Raw genomic sequence first — 13,678 nt, forward strand, 5'->3', positions numbered from 1 at the left:
GCAGCCAGCCTGTCAATGGCTCAGCCTAGCCTGGGTAACTGCTGGTGGTGGTTTCTAAATGTTCTAAATGTTCCAATAATCTGCAGCATGTGCAGTTTCCTTTTTGCCCCCGAGCGCTGCAAAAATAGGCCCTCCAAACCCTTGCTGAGTCTGCCAGGCATCCAACAGCCTGGCCTCCACCCAGGGAGCTGCCTCATAATGGAGGGACACATGGGGAGAGCCCTGAAAGGGTGCTGCTGTCATCTCACCGAGTGGAGGATCAGAGTATTCCCAGATGTTGGTGCCCTAGCCCAGCATGGCGGGGCCATGGTGCCTGGTGGGGCCAGGGCTCACAAATGCAGGAGAAGGAAATGCAGAGAGGGGGAAGGGCATCCCCATCCAAAGGCGCAAGCAGCCAGAGGCATCTGCACAGCTCTCCAGGCACAGGCACATCCACTGGGCAGGTGGGCATTGCCAGGCACATATGCCTGCCAGGGCACATGGGGATGTGACCTGTGTCCTCCAACGTGGCCCAAGGGGGATGACCTCTCCCTGCTCTCCGCCCGCAGGCACACACATGCACACCCGCATGCACACATGCATGTACACACACGTGCACAGAGGGGCCAGTGCCGGCTCTGCCTCTGTGCCATGGGCTGGCAGCCAGGAATCACGGTGCCGGAGTAGAAAAGGTTTCTCACACCTCCACAAGCAGAGCTGAAGGGCAAATCACATTTGATGAATCAAAACATTCCTAATTTCCTCCCTCCAGGAAAGCAAAAGGAGACCTTGCAATCCTCTGAACCCAAAAACTACCTAGGGACAAAGAGTGTCCTTTCTCGGTCCTGCTGGAGCTAAGCTGTGAAGGGTTAAATATGCCCCTCCCTAAACAAGCAGAGATGCTGCAAACGCTGAGGAATTGGGAGGGAAAGGGGCAAGAAGAGGCCTGTGTGGGGTGGGTGTGCAAGGGGGGGGCCCTCTGGGACATATAGGGGGGCCATCGGCAGTGGCCCCTCGAACCCCGCGGCCATGCTCCTCCCCAGGGCAGGGAGGACGGCAGGGGCCTGGGATGGGTTCGGGGGGCCTGGGATGGAGCCAGGGGAGGGTGCGCGGGGGGGAGATTTTGCGGAGATGTTTAATATTCAGGTCACATGACGATGGCAGCAGGAGCAGCACCAGCATCCCCGCTCTGCTGAAATAGCCACTGGAGAAGGAAGGGAAGGAAAGTGGGGGAGAACAGGACACAGGGAAGAAAGAGAAAGGTAAAAGCAAGCAGAGCCTTGTAGCCCACCGTACTACTTCATCAGCATCAGGCTAGAAAAGTGGGGGGAGATCCACCCCCTTGCGAGAGGATTCGGAGACAAAGGAAGCTTCATGTTCAAAGGTAGGATGCTCCGGGCTTGGCAGAGCTGGGCAGCGCCGGAGGGATGCCGCTGGGGCTTTTTGTGCAGGCATCCTACGCCATGCCCCCTCGTTTCCCAGCTCTGGGCACGGGGGAGGGATAACCCCGAAGGGCAGCAGGGAAAATCGGTCCCGGCTTTGACTTTCCTCTGTCTTTTTCCTTTTGGTGGCAGCAGTCTCGTATGAAGGAGAAGGAGCAGGGCTGGTTGTGGTGCTGATGGGGAGTAACTGGCGCCAGGCACTGCTCTGAAAGAAACAGATAATCCCAGTTGGTCCAGGGCTGGGGAAAGCCCACAAGCTGCTCAGCTCCTGGCTTGTCCCTTGCCAGTGACAGGCATTCGCTGCGGGGGCAGCGGGGGTGTCCTGTGCTGCTCCCTGGGCATCTGCGCAGGAGCCGGCAGGCATGAAGGCAGGGGGAGAGGCAGCTGCGGTGGTGTGGGTACCCTGGTCCAGGGGTGCTCAGCATCCTCTCGCCTGTGCCGCCCAGGTGTGAGCTGGGCCATGGGGTAAGGATTGCAGGGCTGGAGAGCGGCACTGAGGGCTGCTCGTTGGGGCTGGGGCTGAGGCGGCTGGGCTGGGGATGTGGCCAGTCCCTTCCCCTCCAGCTTCTGCATCTCCAGAGAGGCTTCGGCACACACTGCCCTAGATTTCACTGCAGCTAGGCTCCTGCCCAAGCCCTTTGCAGAGTGCTGAGGGTAAGAAAGGTTGCTGCCGGGAAGGCTGTGGCAGCCCAGAGGGTTGATCTTCAAGCCAGGCAAAAAGACCTGTAAGAAGAATGACTCTGTTCTATACCTGGAGGTCAGGCAGTGCATCCGGCCATCACGGCTCAGCCGCTGCCCTGCACAGCTGAAAGAAGTGCCCTGGGGTCATCATGGAAACTGAAGGGGAAAGATATTTTTCCAGTGGAGAGATGCTCAGTCCAGAACCTCTGCAAACCTGAAGGAAGGAGCAGGTCCTGATCCCTGTCAGCTCCAGGGAGGCTGTGCTACTCAAACAGCTGCTTGCTTTCCTTTGTAAGGACCTGGTATCATCACCAGTTGAGGGCCTGCTCCTGCCAGACTTCAGGTTCTGAACCCGTCCCTCCTCCCTGTTCCATGTCTGCAGGCAGTGGAACTGTGGGTCCAGAGCCACATGGGTGGAAGGGGCTGGGGTGAGATGAGTGTGTGGATCATCGCTTCCAGCGGGAGCGAGACAACCTTGTGCTGCATGGGAGGAGAGCTGCTGCGAGGCCATCCATGTGTTATGTGGGGGTTAAATAGCTTTTCTTTGCTGGAAGCTGGCTTGTGGTGAGCACTGTTTGCAGTTCTCCCTCCCTCTTGCCACTCAGACAAAGGATGGAAAGGCAGGGGGAGGGGATGCGACTGTATCTGGGTTATCAGAACATAATAGATGTTAGTCCCCACTACCTGAGCCCCTAAGGGACCTGTAGGGCCACCTCTGCCCCCAGACAGCTGCTGAGAACCTCAGAGGTAGACATGAAGGGTGAGCTGCAGTAGTGGTGTCTGCTGCCGGCCACATATGCTGGCCTTCCAGGGAGAGGTTTTGGGGTGGATCATGGGTGTCAGAAGCAGGAGGTAGCTGAGACTGTGGGAACCTCTCTGGGCAATTGGTGTGCTTCTGGTCCTGCCTGTCCTGGCCCCAGATGCTGCACTGCACCTCTCCTTGCTCCAGAGCTGAGTGGAGCATCTCCTGTGAGCCAGATAATATTCCCTGACAGTCCAGCCCAGCCCAGGCCATTCCCTACGGGATCTGGGCAGCAGGGGTATTGCCAGCAACCACCCTCTTAAATGAGCTTCTGTTAGCATGTAGAACAAAGCAGCAAAGAAAAAAGGGGCCCTGCGAGCAGCGGATGTAAGTGGTTAACCTTGGCTACCCCTCTGTTCATTGTCAGCTGTACTGGCTGTAGTGCCCTATCATGTATTCATTACAGGGAACAGCTGGAAGGGCTATGGGATGTGCCCAGGACACATGATGCCACCCCTTGAGCAGCCACTCAGAGCACTCAGGAGGCTTCCTAGCAGTATTAGCTTTAATGCATATAAAACAGCCACTCCCAGGAGAGCAGGAAGGCACATTGCTTGTCTCAGGGTGCCTCTTATGGCTCTGGTCCCTGTTTTGCACACCCTGACCTCTCTAGCAGGTTGTTCCTCAGTTGGCTCCTTGGATTCATCTGTGGGAATCAAGAGGTGGAAAATCATGTGCAGAAAGCTGAACCCCTAGGTAATGTCTGCAAAATGGGGGCTTCCCTGACTGAGGCTGAATGGGAAGGCACCCCACACAGAGAGGAAGGCAAGTGACTGAGAGGATAAAGGGAGGTTGCTTACCCTGCCACCTTGGATGTCCAGATATAAAATCCAGGAAATATATTTAAGGAGACTTCTGAAGATCTTTTCTCCTCATCTCAGGGTTTTCTATAGCTGCTCAGGAACCTGACTCTGAAATATCTGGCTCCAGCTGCAAAAGGATGGCCACATATCGTGATGTCCACAGCAGTCAGCAACATCTGCTGGCTCTGGGCAAAGCTTCCCTTGGTGAGATTGAGGGATGAGTTATGAACCTCTTAGTGAGCCTTGAGGCTGCCAGCAACTTCCCTCCTTCCTCATCCTTCCTGTGCAAGAATGAAGGTGGAAGGAATAAAGGAGAGGGCAACAGATTCCCTGAGGACAAGCTACTACCCAGGAAGCAAAGGGGTCACAGCCCACATGGCCCAGGTCCTCACCCATCCCATGCAGCTGGTCATCTGGGCTTTCTTCTCACCTTGACCTGTTCCTATACCTCTCCAGGGTTTATTTGGCCCCACTTATTGCAGTAGCCAAGTGCCTCACTGGGGCCACAGCCCCTTGTCCCACATGCTCTCATCATTACCTGTCTCTCTCTTGTCCCTCTCTTCGGGATAGGTGGGAACCCAGCAGGGCTGTATGGGGTGTGTGCTGGCGGATGCGGCAGCAGGATGAGGGACATGGCACAGCCATTAGACCATGATACAGGTGGTGTGGGGCAGCCTGGGAGAGAATGAGTGAAGGGCAGTGTGCAGGAGAGCTGGCTGGCCTGGCCCCCTGTGCTGTATGAAAAATCTGGGCTTTCCTGGCTGGCACCAGCTTTGATAAAGCTGGAAAAAGACAACAGGAGCCTCAGGGAGTGCTTCATCAGCAAGAAAGGCACAGACTAGTTGTGATGGGTGTAAGAGAGGATTGCAGCTGAGAAGTGCTCGGCTCGGCAGGCTGCCTCCTCCAGCAGCTGCCCGGCAGTGTGAGGTGCTCCAAATTGCCAGCCTGGTTCAAGCCAACGATCCATCTTGTGCTCTGGTCCCCCCAGGGTGCTGCTCACTGCTTCAGGAGAGGATGATGATAGCTCAGGGTGCCTTTGCTCAGTGGGGAAGAGCAGTGGGGGGGCCATCCTCCTGCCGACCTTTTCTGTATGGGCAAGGTGGAACAGAGCTGGTACAAGAGCCTTCAGATGTTACCCACAGTGCTGTGCAGGAGTGGCTGTGCTACCATCCTCTCACATAGAGGAAAGATCCCTTCTCCCAGTTTAAAATCAAAGACTTCCGAAGCAGTGTAGAAGGAGCTGGGTGGAGGCACCCTTCTCCCTGACAAGGGTGACCCTTCCACAAGGTCTTTCCTTAGCACATGATAGTAGGATATTACAGCTTATATAAAATGTAAGATCTTCACCATGTAGAGCAGCCCTGTGTCTGCACAGAAGCTCTGATGTGGGAATGCCAGGCAGGGTCCCCAGCTAGCCATGGAGCCTGCTGCAGCTTAACCCGTCCTTGAACAAAATCTCTCTGACCTCTCCCCACCCTGCCTCTGCCTGGCCTGGCTGAGCTGTCACAGGGACTGTGGATTGGTGCCCTCAGTGTTCAGAGCCTGATGATCTCTGAGTCATGTTCCTCACCAAGAGGGGCATGTGTCACGCACCAAATGGCAGTCGCCTGCCTGGCTGCTCATGTCCTTCTCTGCAGCCAGTGGATTCTGCTGAAAGGAGAAAAAAACTCTGCTGAAATGATAGAAAGGGATAATTTAGTGTGAGATACTTCAACTGAAGTGGCATCCAAAACAAACAGAGTACTTACCAAGCAAAAACACACACTGTCTCTGTCCTAGAAAAATAACCACTTAATGAGACAAAGTGTGGGGGAGTCAAGTAATTAGAGTGGGAGAGGCTCTAGTTTGCAGATGGATTGTATATGCAAGGTATTTGATTCCCATCCCCTTCATCCTCCTTTCTAGATTCATCCCTCATGCCTCCCTTCCTTAACAATTACAGCTTTTCTTCAATGCCCGGTCCTCTCCCAACCTCTGGCTTCCTCCCAGTGGCATGGAGCTGCTCACTAATGAGACAAGAGATGGAGATAAATGGGCAAGGCCTGCCCTAAGCAATGTGTGCTATCACCCGAAAAAGAGTCAGAGAGGCTAGAACGCCCTCAGGGCCTTTCTTTTTGCCTGTTCGTTTTACATGGAAGAAGTGAGGAGGGAGAGGTGAGGAAGGAAAGATGCAGATAATAATTTTTTTGATCATGATTAGTTTCTTGAACATGACAAAAAACACTGGTTTGTGGATGGGAGGCAAGCACAGAAATTATAGCCATGCTTTCACTTCCACCACTGCCTTCCTCTGAGGAACTCAGCCTGCACAGCACCAGCATGGCCAGTAATGCAGCTGCCCCTGGCAAGGGCCAAACTTACAAGTCCCCACAGTACATCCCAAACTCTGTTTCAATGCCAGGACTTGACACACAATAGTTCTTGAAAGTCTGTTCTATCGCAAATTTTATGGTAAACTTGGAGTGGCAAAACACTGGTGATCCTGTGGAGAACTGAGAGACAAAAATGAGGAGACACATACAGAGCTTTGGGCACCTGATTAGCAGCCCAGCCAGGCTTGCTGGGTCTGTTCCTGCTGTTTGGAAGTAGCCATCAATATGTGGAAGTAGCCATCAATGCATGCTCAATGAAGCCCGCTTCACCTCCTCGTCTGGAGTCGTGCATAGAAGTAGATGTTCCTCCATGAAGAGCCTTACCCCTAAAATCTTGCCATTCAGTCATCCTCAGTAGGCCTTGAAATTGTTCAAAGTTGCCCTCAACCTCTGTGACAGGTCAGAAGGGAGGTTGTTTTACACCTCGATGATTTTTCAATCTTTCTTCCCATGCAGGACCAGTGGAGAACAAAAACGAAGCAGCCATGTCTGAGCTGGTCCCAGAGCCACGACAAAAACCAGTTGTACCGATGAAACCCATGGGCATCAACGCCAGCTTGCTGGGCTACATCGGTATTGACACCATCATTGAGCAGATGCGCAAGAAAACCATGAAGACAGGTTTCGACTTCAACATCATGGTTGTAGGTAGGCAGGGACCAGATGAGGAACTGGGAACCATGGCCAGGGACTGTCCTCTGAGGCCAGGTGGGAGAGCGAGCCCTGTGGGGAGGGCACGAGGGAGCAGACAGCATTTGCTCTGAGGGAAAGGAGAGCCTGCACAAGGCAAGGAGACACCTACAGCCCCTTCCCCTGCCAGCCTGGCTCCATCCCCTGGGCCTGCTGCCATCACCAGCCTGTGACAAATGTCACAAGCTTCCTCTCTGCAATCCTCAGGTCAGAGCGGACTGGGAAAATCAACGTTGGTGAACACCCTCTTCAAATCCCAGGTGAGCCGCAAATCTTCAGGCTGGAACCGTGAGGAGAAGATCCCCAAGACGGTGGAGATCAAAGCCATTGGGCATGGTAAGAGCCAGGCTGGTGTGGAAGCAACACTGATGCTTCAGTGCAGTCTTGGAGAGGGTCCCAGTAGTCTACACAAATAGTTCTTTGGTATTAAGCAGCCCTTTCTCCATGGAAAGCTAAAGGACAGTTTCAGATGGCCTCAGAGCCAGACAAGGCTTTTCTTAAACAGCAATGCCACTAATGCCAGAGCCTGAAGTGAGGGGTAGAAAAATAGTTATAGATTTTTCTTCTGCTAAGACATTAGTCTGCATGTGTCGATTAAGCCTTGCTGTAAGACATTCCCACCTGCAGACACTTAATCATCTATACAAGTTGCATTCATGGGTCCCATCCCAAGCCCAGCAGAGCACATCTCCTCATGGCAAAGCATCAGTACAGCTCCTACAGTGGTACAGGGTAACGATCATCATCTCAGATTCAGGATGATGCATTAGAGGGGAGGAGAATTTGTGTAAGTAAGGTAGGTACTACCTTTGGGCCACAAACTGAGCACAAATCTGTTTTCCTGTGTCAGAGTGTTGTAAGGTGGCTTTGGTGCAGATGTTACCAAAATTTGGGGTTAGACATGCAAGTGGGGCTCATAACTGTTGAGGCATGACCCAGCCTTGTCTGGTCAGGGACGAGGCCTGAGCCCTCTTGTTCCCTTGTAGGACACAGAATCATGTTTCATGACAAAACAGGTCTCCAGGGAGAAATATGATTGTTTGCAATTTCTCCTCCAGTCATTGAAGAAGGTGGTGTCAAAATGAAGCTTACAGTTATTGACACACCAGGATTTGGGGACCAGATCAACAATGAGAACTGGTGAGTTTTACAAGGTCAAGGCCTTGTGTCTCAGGAAGGTCTGGAATTAAAATAGTATATGAAGTGAGTCTCATCTACTGGGCCCTGGAAAGCATCTGGGATCCTACTGCACTCAGGGGGCTGGTAGTGGAGCCATGAGATTGTGAACACCATGGGTCTGTGTGCATGCTTGGGGGTATGTACCCTTTACGTGGTGAATGCTTATTTCTGTGCCCAGCTACAGAAACTCTAAACATCTCTGCTGATAGCAAGATGCTTGAGGTGGATACTTTTTATGCCTGAGCCTGCTTTGCTGCTGTCAGAGCTGGGAAGACTGTAGGCAGAAACATGAAGAGATTTGTACCTGTCTATTCATCTCTCTCTCCCACTTTAACAGCTGGGAGCCTATTGAGAAATACATCAATGAGCAATATGAAAAATTTTTGAAAGAGGAGGTGAATATTGCAAGGAAGAAACGAATTCCAGACACGCGAGTGCACTGCTGCCTCTACTTCATCTCCCCTACAGGCCACTCGTATGTACACAGTCCCTCATTCTTCCTCAAGCCCTTGGTGTCTCTGTGCCAGATATATACCCCACACTGCTCCATTTCAGACATGGATCTGGGGATCCTGTCAGCAGAGCTGGCCACTGTTTAGCTTAACTTCAGGTGCTGTGGGGCTTGAAAGGGTCTAGGATAACAAGAGCAGGAGAAATGCCACTGTGTTTTTTGGGAGAGGGCAAGATGGATGGGAAGAAGGAGATGAGAGCATGGTGGCAGCAAGCAGAGTATGTACAAGGGAGGGTTCACTGATGCCCTGATGCTGAGAGAGTCACTAGGATGAAAGGCAAGGAGGGTAAAGTGACCCCTTCCATGTTGTTCCCTCTTGGGCTGCAGCTTGCGGCCTTTGGACCTGGAGTTCATGAAACATCTCAGCAAGGTAGTGAACATCATCCCAGTTATTGCCAAGGCTGACACCATGACCTTGGAGGAAAAGACTGAATTCAAACAAAGAGTGAGTATCTCCTCTCCTGCACGGGATCCTTCCCTGCCCTGGCTTGGAGGTGGGAGAAATGAGTGGTATCTTTCCTGGGATTGCAGTGCAGTCCAGCACTGGGTGGGTGGGTAAGTCCTCAAGATGCAGCTGTTTATAGCTCTGAGGGCATCTTTAGAGAAGGAAGAAATGTGTGCATTCCTGTGACATCTTCTGATACATTCTGTTATGGGAACTGGAGAGCCAGACATGTAACTGGGGTCAGGAAGAAAGACTCATCATTGCTGATGTGTGTCCTCACTTTGCTGTGCACTTCCTTGGGGCAATCCCTCCAACCCCTGCCCACTGGAAGGATGTCCCAGATGTGTTTTCTTGGCCATCTCAACTGCCTTCCCCTCAGGTTTGTGCTGCTTTATGCTCCAAAATGTCTTTCTGCTTAGGTGCGCAAAGAACTCGAAGTAAATGGGATCGAGTTTTATCCCCAGAAAGAATTTGATGAGGACTTGGAGGATAAAACAGAGAACGACAAAATCAGGGTATGAAACATTTTATTGTGGGAGGGGAAGGGGGAATGAGTAGGGCACCACATTTTGTTCTGCACTCAGCACCATTGCCCTCACACATAGTAAATAAACTGCTTTTTAATCTCCATTCCTGTGGTAACTGCAGTCTCTTCCCAGGCCCAGGGATATCCATAAAGCTGCGTAAATCTATGAACATCCGCACAACCTTATGGATAGCAGGGTCTCCTGTACCCCGTGCTCTGGAAACAGGCAGTTTCTCCCTGTGCTTAGAGATATCTGGGTCCCCAATAGCCTCACCTAGTGTCCCACTTCCCAGTAAAGCTGCATCCCTACTCCATTTCTGGCCTTCCTTGGTACAGCCATTTCAGCCATTAAACTTGTTGAATTTTCCTGTGTCTTACTGGGGAGGATTATTTTGAGTCCTCTCCTTTTTCTCTTGTGAAGAACTACAAACTTGGTGAGAAATACTCGCCTCAAACTATCCGTATGAGCAGCCCTGGTCTGACAGACCCTCCCCTGGTAATACCAAGGTACTTCTTCTCTGGTCATCTCCCTCTTCATAAATGCTGGTGATGGATGCAGAAAAGCTCTGCCTCCTGCTCCAGAACCCTTGGCACTGCTGCAAGCTACCCCCTAGGCTTGGGGTGGTGCAAGGATACCTGGAAAGCAAGGGTCCAAAATGCTAGGGATAGCACTAACGGGTGAAGAGGACAGCCAGTAAAGTTTTGCTCGGGAGAATCTCTTGCCTTGGAGAAGGCCTTGTGTTTGTTGAGCTGAGAGGAGGAAAGGTGGATGGGGAACAGTCGTGGTGCTGCTCTATGGAATGGGTTCAATAGGTCTTTCCACGTGTCTCTCCCCAGCAGGAAAGCATGCCCTTTGCAGTAGTGGGCAGCGACAAGGAGTACCAAGTGAATGGCAAAAGAGTCCTGGGCAGGAAAACACCTTGGGGAATCATTGAAGGTAAAAAAAACCACTTGCTTCTGGGAGCTGAAAGTATGTCTGCAGGTCACAGTAATAGACAACATCCAGACAACATGTCCCATGGATACCTTCCCATCCCATTTGTGATAAACTTTTTGAAACAAAACAGGAGAAGAATTCTCAAATAGCTGTGCCAGAAGGAAACTGCCATGGCCAATGCAGTGCCACTACCACCACATGGCAGAAGCTGGAGCCGCTCTGAACACCACAGTGTGTGAAACTAAGCTCCTGAGGTTGCCTTGGTTTTCAAATATTCAGTCACAAAATTCATGTGTGACTGCCCAGTATCTCTTCATGTCTCCTCAATGCTCGACAGTGTGGTGTTCAGACAACTGTTTGTCCTTTCTGAAGTATGCAGGTTCTACCCACCTGGAACCTGCCCCATGGCAGTGACTTTCCCATGCTCTGTAACCACAAAGGGGTTGTTGAAAAAAAATCAAATGTAACGCAACTGCTTGCTTTCTTTTCAGTGGAAAACCTCTCTCACTGTGAATTTGCTCTACTTCGAGATTTTGTCATCAGGTAAGGCCATGATCATGTACTAGTTGATTAGCCATGAGTCTTCCTGAGATCCACTCAGAGTGAAATAGCCCCTATAGAAAGGAGAATCGAGTACATTTCAGGCAGTGGAAGCTTAGGTGGGGTAGGGTTGGACTGAGTTAAGGGGTAGATACTCCAGTGCCTCTCTTAGAGACATGACCACTATGTCAAGTAGGTGCTAGTTTTCATGTATGGGCTGGACACCTGGAGAAAAACAGAGTACTACCACATCACCTATATCCCATTAAGGTTGTAAAACCTTCTATTTGTTGCTGGAAAGAGGTCAGTGATCAAGAGGTCACTACCCCCTTGTAGACCACATGTCCTTCCAGGTTGAAGGATGTGCTGAAACATATAAACTGGAAGTGAAAAGCTCCATATTTCATTCAGCTTTCATTATCCTGTCTTATTTCTACTCTGTTTCATGAAGTTGCCTCAGTATAACTGATATCTGCCCCAGATTCTGTAGGAGAGCTGCAGATCCAAGGTCACCTCTATTCCCTATAAATAAAATAAGGTTTTGAAACAACACCAAAAATAAGGAAAATAAAGGAAACAAAGTTCAAATCCAGAGGCCTGTGGCTCATTCCACCTGTGGGTACGGGGGTATCAAGACACTTGGCCAGGTACAATGCTTTGACATCACCCTACTGCCCTCTTTTTGTTCTGCGATACCTTCAGCAGCAGAGATGCATTCCCCAAGTCTTCCCGTAAAAACAGCCTACCCAAAAGATCATCACAAAGCATATAGCAATCCAAGCCCACAGGCTTTCTATGAAGGTTAGAGATGATGCTCACAGCAGTGTTCTGCAGGTTATGGTCTGCAGTGGACCTCATACACCCTCCTGATGCTTTTTTGTCTCACCACTGCTTCCGATAAGTTCCTGTCTGCTCTGACACACCAGGATGGCCAGTAGCTGTCCTGGTGGCACAGGTGTGAGAGGGGCAGGGCACTGGCAAGCATAGCCAGGAAATTCAGCCTATATCCTGCATCCTGCATGTGTGCCCTTGAATGTTGATGCTCCAGCTCTCAGTTATGTATGATGGCACCCGTGCCAACCATGCAGAAAGAGGGGTATGATATTAGCAAGACTGACTGAAAAAATCTCCCATTTATCTCAGGGAATAAAATTATCATCAGAAAATTAATACTGACTGTGCTGATATTGGTTATCATACCCTGTTTCCCACCTCACTTTGTCCTCTGCAGGACCCACCTTCAGGACCTAAAAGAAGTGACCCACAACATCCACTATGAGACCTATAGGGCCAAACGGCTGAATGACAATGGAGGGCTGCCCCCCATGACTGTTGAGACAGAGGAAAACCATGAAAGTAACCTGTGAATGATCCTCCTCCCCGCTATCACCCAGTGTCTCTGGATATGACATCCCACCCCTGCTATCCTTGACTCTGCCATGGACCTGTCTCTGAAGCATGTGGCACATCCTCCGTGGGCGTGAGAGGATGCAAGTGTGAGTGTGTGCAGGCGTGCATGTGCCCACCTGTGTGCCGGAGAGGGACCAAGGGCATCTCCCCCACCCTTCCCAGAGTGTCCTCATTCTCAGTTTGTTTTTTGCACAGTGGACTGTCCGTCATCTTCCCTTCTCTCTTTTCTGTGTCTCAGCTGTGTGTCTTGCCTGGGGCAAATAGGGTTGGGGGGGAGGATTTCTGGGTGCATGGATATTGGAGGTGGGAGGTATGGGGCATGCTGTGGTCCCGTTTTTATCACTTGGAGACACGGCAAGGAGAGACTCCAGGAGAGATGGTGAAGTCAGTGCATGCAGCGCTTCCAAGAGACGTCAGCAGAGATTTCTCTTGGATCTTCCATGGGTGTAAAGGCAGCTGGTTGCTCTGAGGGCATGGTGGCCTGGCATTTTATCCCCATTTCTTGCTGTGGCTTCCCAAGGGGAAATGGCACCTTGGAAGTGGATAGGTAAGAGAAGACTGACACGTTTTATGGTTCAGAGCAAGTGATTGGTGGGAGGAGACAAATTAGTTCTTGGGCTGTAGCATCTATTTGAGAAGCATCAAAGTACTTGGGGAAAATATATGTATTTTCAAAAAGAAGCAAAACTCAGAGGAAAAGAACATGTGCCCATTGCAGAGGGTGCATTTGCCCTGCCCAGTGCTAAAGTCAAAAGCCATGCTTGTGTCACAGGCATTTGACTCTGTGCAGATCAGACCAAGCTGTCCTGGGGTCACCTCACCTCCTGGGGTCACCCCATCCCATTGCTGCAATCCCCCATTGCAGTGGTCTCTCCACCAGCAGTGAGCACACCCCAGGCAACCTTACTCTAACCTTTACCCAACATGGCCCCTCTGCTGTGAGAGTGCAGGAAAGACAGTGACACGGGGGATCCCTGCTGGGAACTCCCACAGGGACAACTCCACTCGGCACAGGGCCTTGAGGATCTTGAGAGGAGTGCGAAGAGCTATGGATTGAGAAGCACTGGGCCAGGGTGTCTCCCTGGGTCTTCACTGATGGTGGAGACGCAAGAGATACCTCTTCCTCATTGATATGGCTGCACTTGTTATTGCAGCAGTCTCAGGGCTGTTCTTCTGTCCTCCTACTGTCCCATGTCTTCCTCAACTCCTGTGCTTTTATTCTCATTCCCTTTTAGCCCTCCATAGCTTTCTTCCTTCCTTTCTTTCCCTATCTCACTTTCTCAGCTCTTTACCCTTTCTGTCCCTCCTTCATTTCTCCAAGAACTTGAATATTCCTCTTCTCCAGGCTGTTTCCTCCCTCT

The 13,678-nt window shown here is 51.2% G+C and overlaps 1 protein-coding gene across 3 annotated transcripts; it reads left to right on the top strand.

The window, feature by feature from the left end:
• Positions 1-1,132: 1,132 nt before the first annotated feature.
• Positions 1,133-12,532, top strand: SEPTIN3 (septin 3). 3 transcript variants are annotated; one of them, XM_027722639.2, is made up of 10 exons: positions 1,133-1,363; positions 6,536-6,727; positions 6,977-7,105; positions 7,828-7,909; positions 8,286-8,423; positions 8,787-8,904; positions 9,324-9,419; positions 10,271-10,367; positions 10,859-10,910; positions 12,139-12,532. In XM_027722639.2, the coding sequence occupies exons 1-10, from the start codon at positions 1,354-1,356 to the stop codon at positions 12,272-12,274; spliced, it is 1,050 nt and encodes a 349-aa protein (XP_027578440.1). In that variant the 5' UTR covers positions 1,133-1,353; the 3' UTR covers positions 12,275-12,532. The 3 variants fall into 3 exon arrangements, with proteins under 3 accessions (XP_027578440.1, XP_027578439.1, XP_027578441.1); XM_027722638.2 differs by having other exon boundaries at positions 1,134-1,363; positions 10,268-10,367; XM_027722640.2 differs by having other exon boundaries at positions 1,135-1,241; positions 10,268-10,367.
• The last annotated feature ends 1,146 nt before the right edge of the window (positions 12,533-13,678 follow it).

The sequence above is a fragment of the Pipra filicauda genome, unplaced genomic scaffold (genome assembly GCF_003945595.2).
Source record: "Pipra filicauda isolate LSUMZ 115617 unplaced genomic scaffold, ASM394559v2 scaffold95_size2449627_pilon, whole genome shotgun sequence".
NCBI classification, from domain to species: domain Eukaryota; kingdom Metazoa; phylum Chordata; class Aves; order Passeriformes; family Pipridae; genus Pipra; species Pipra filicauda.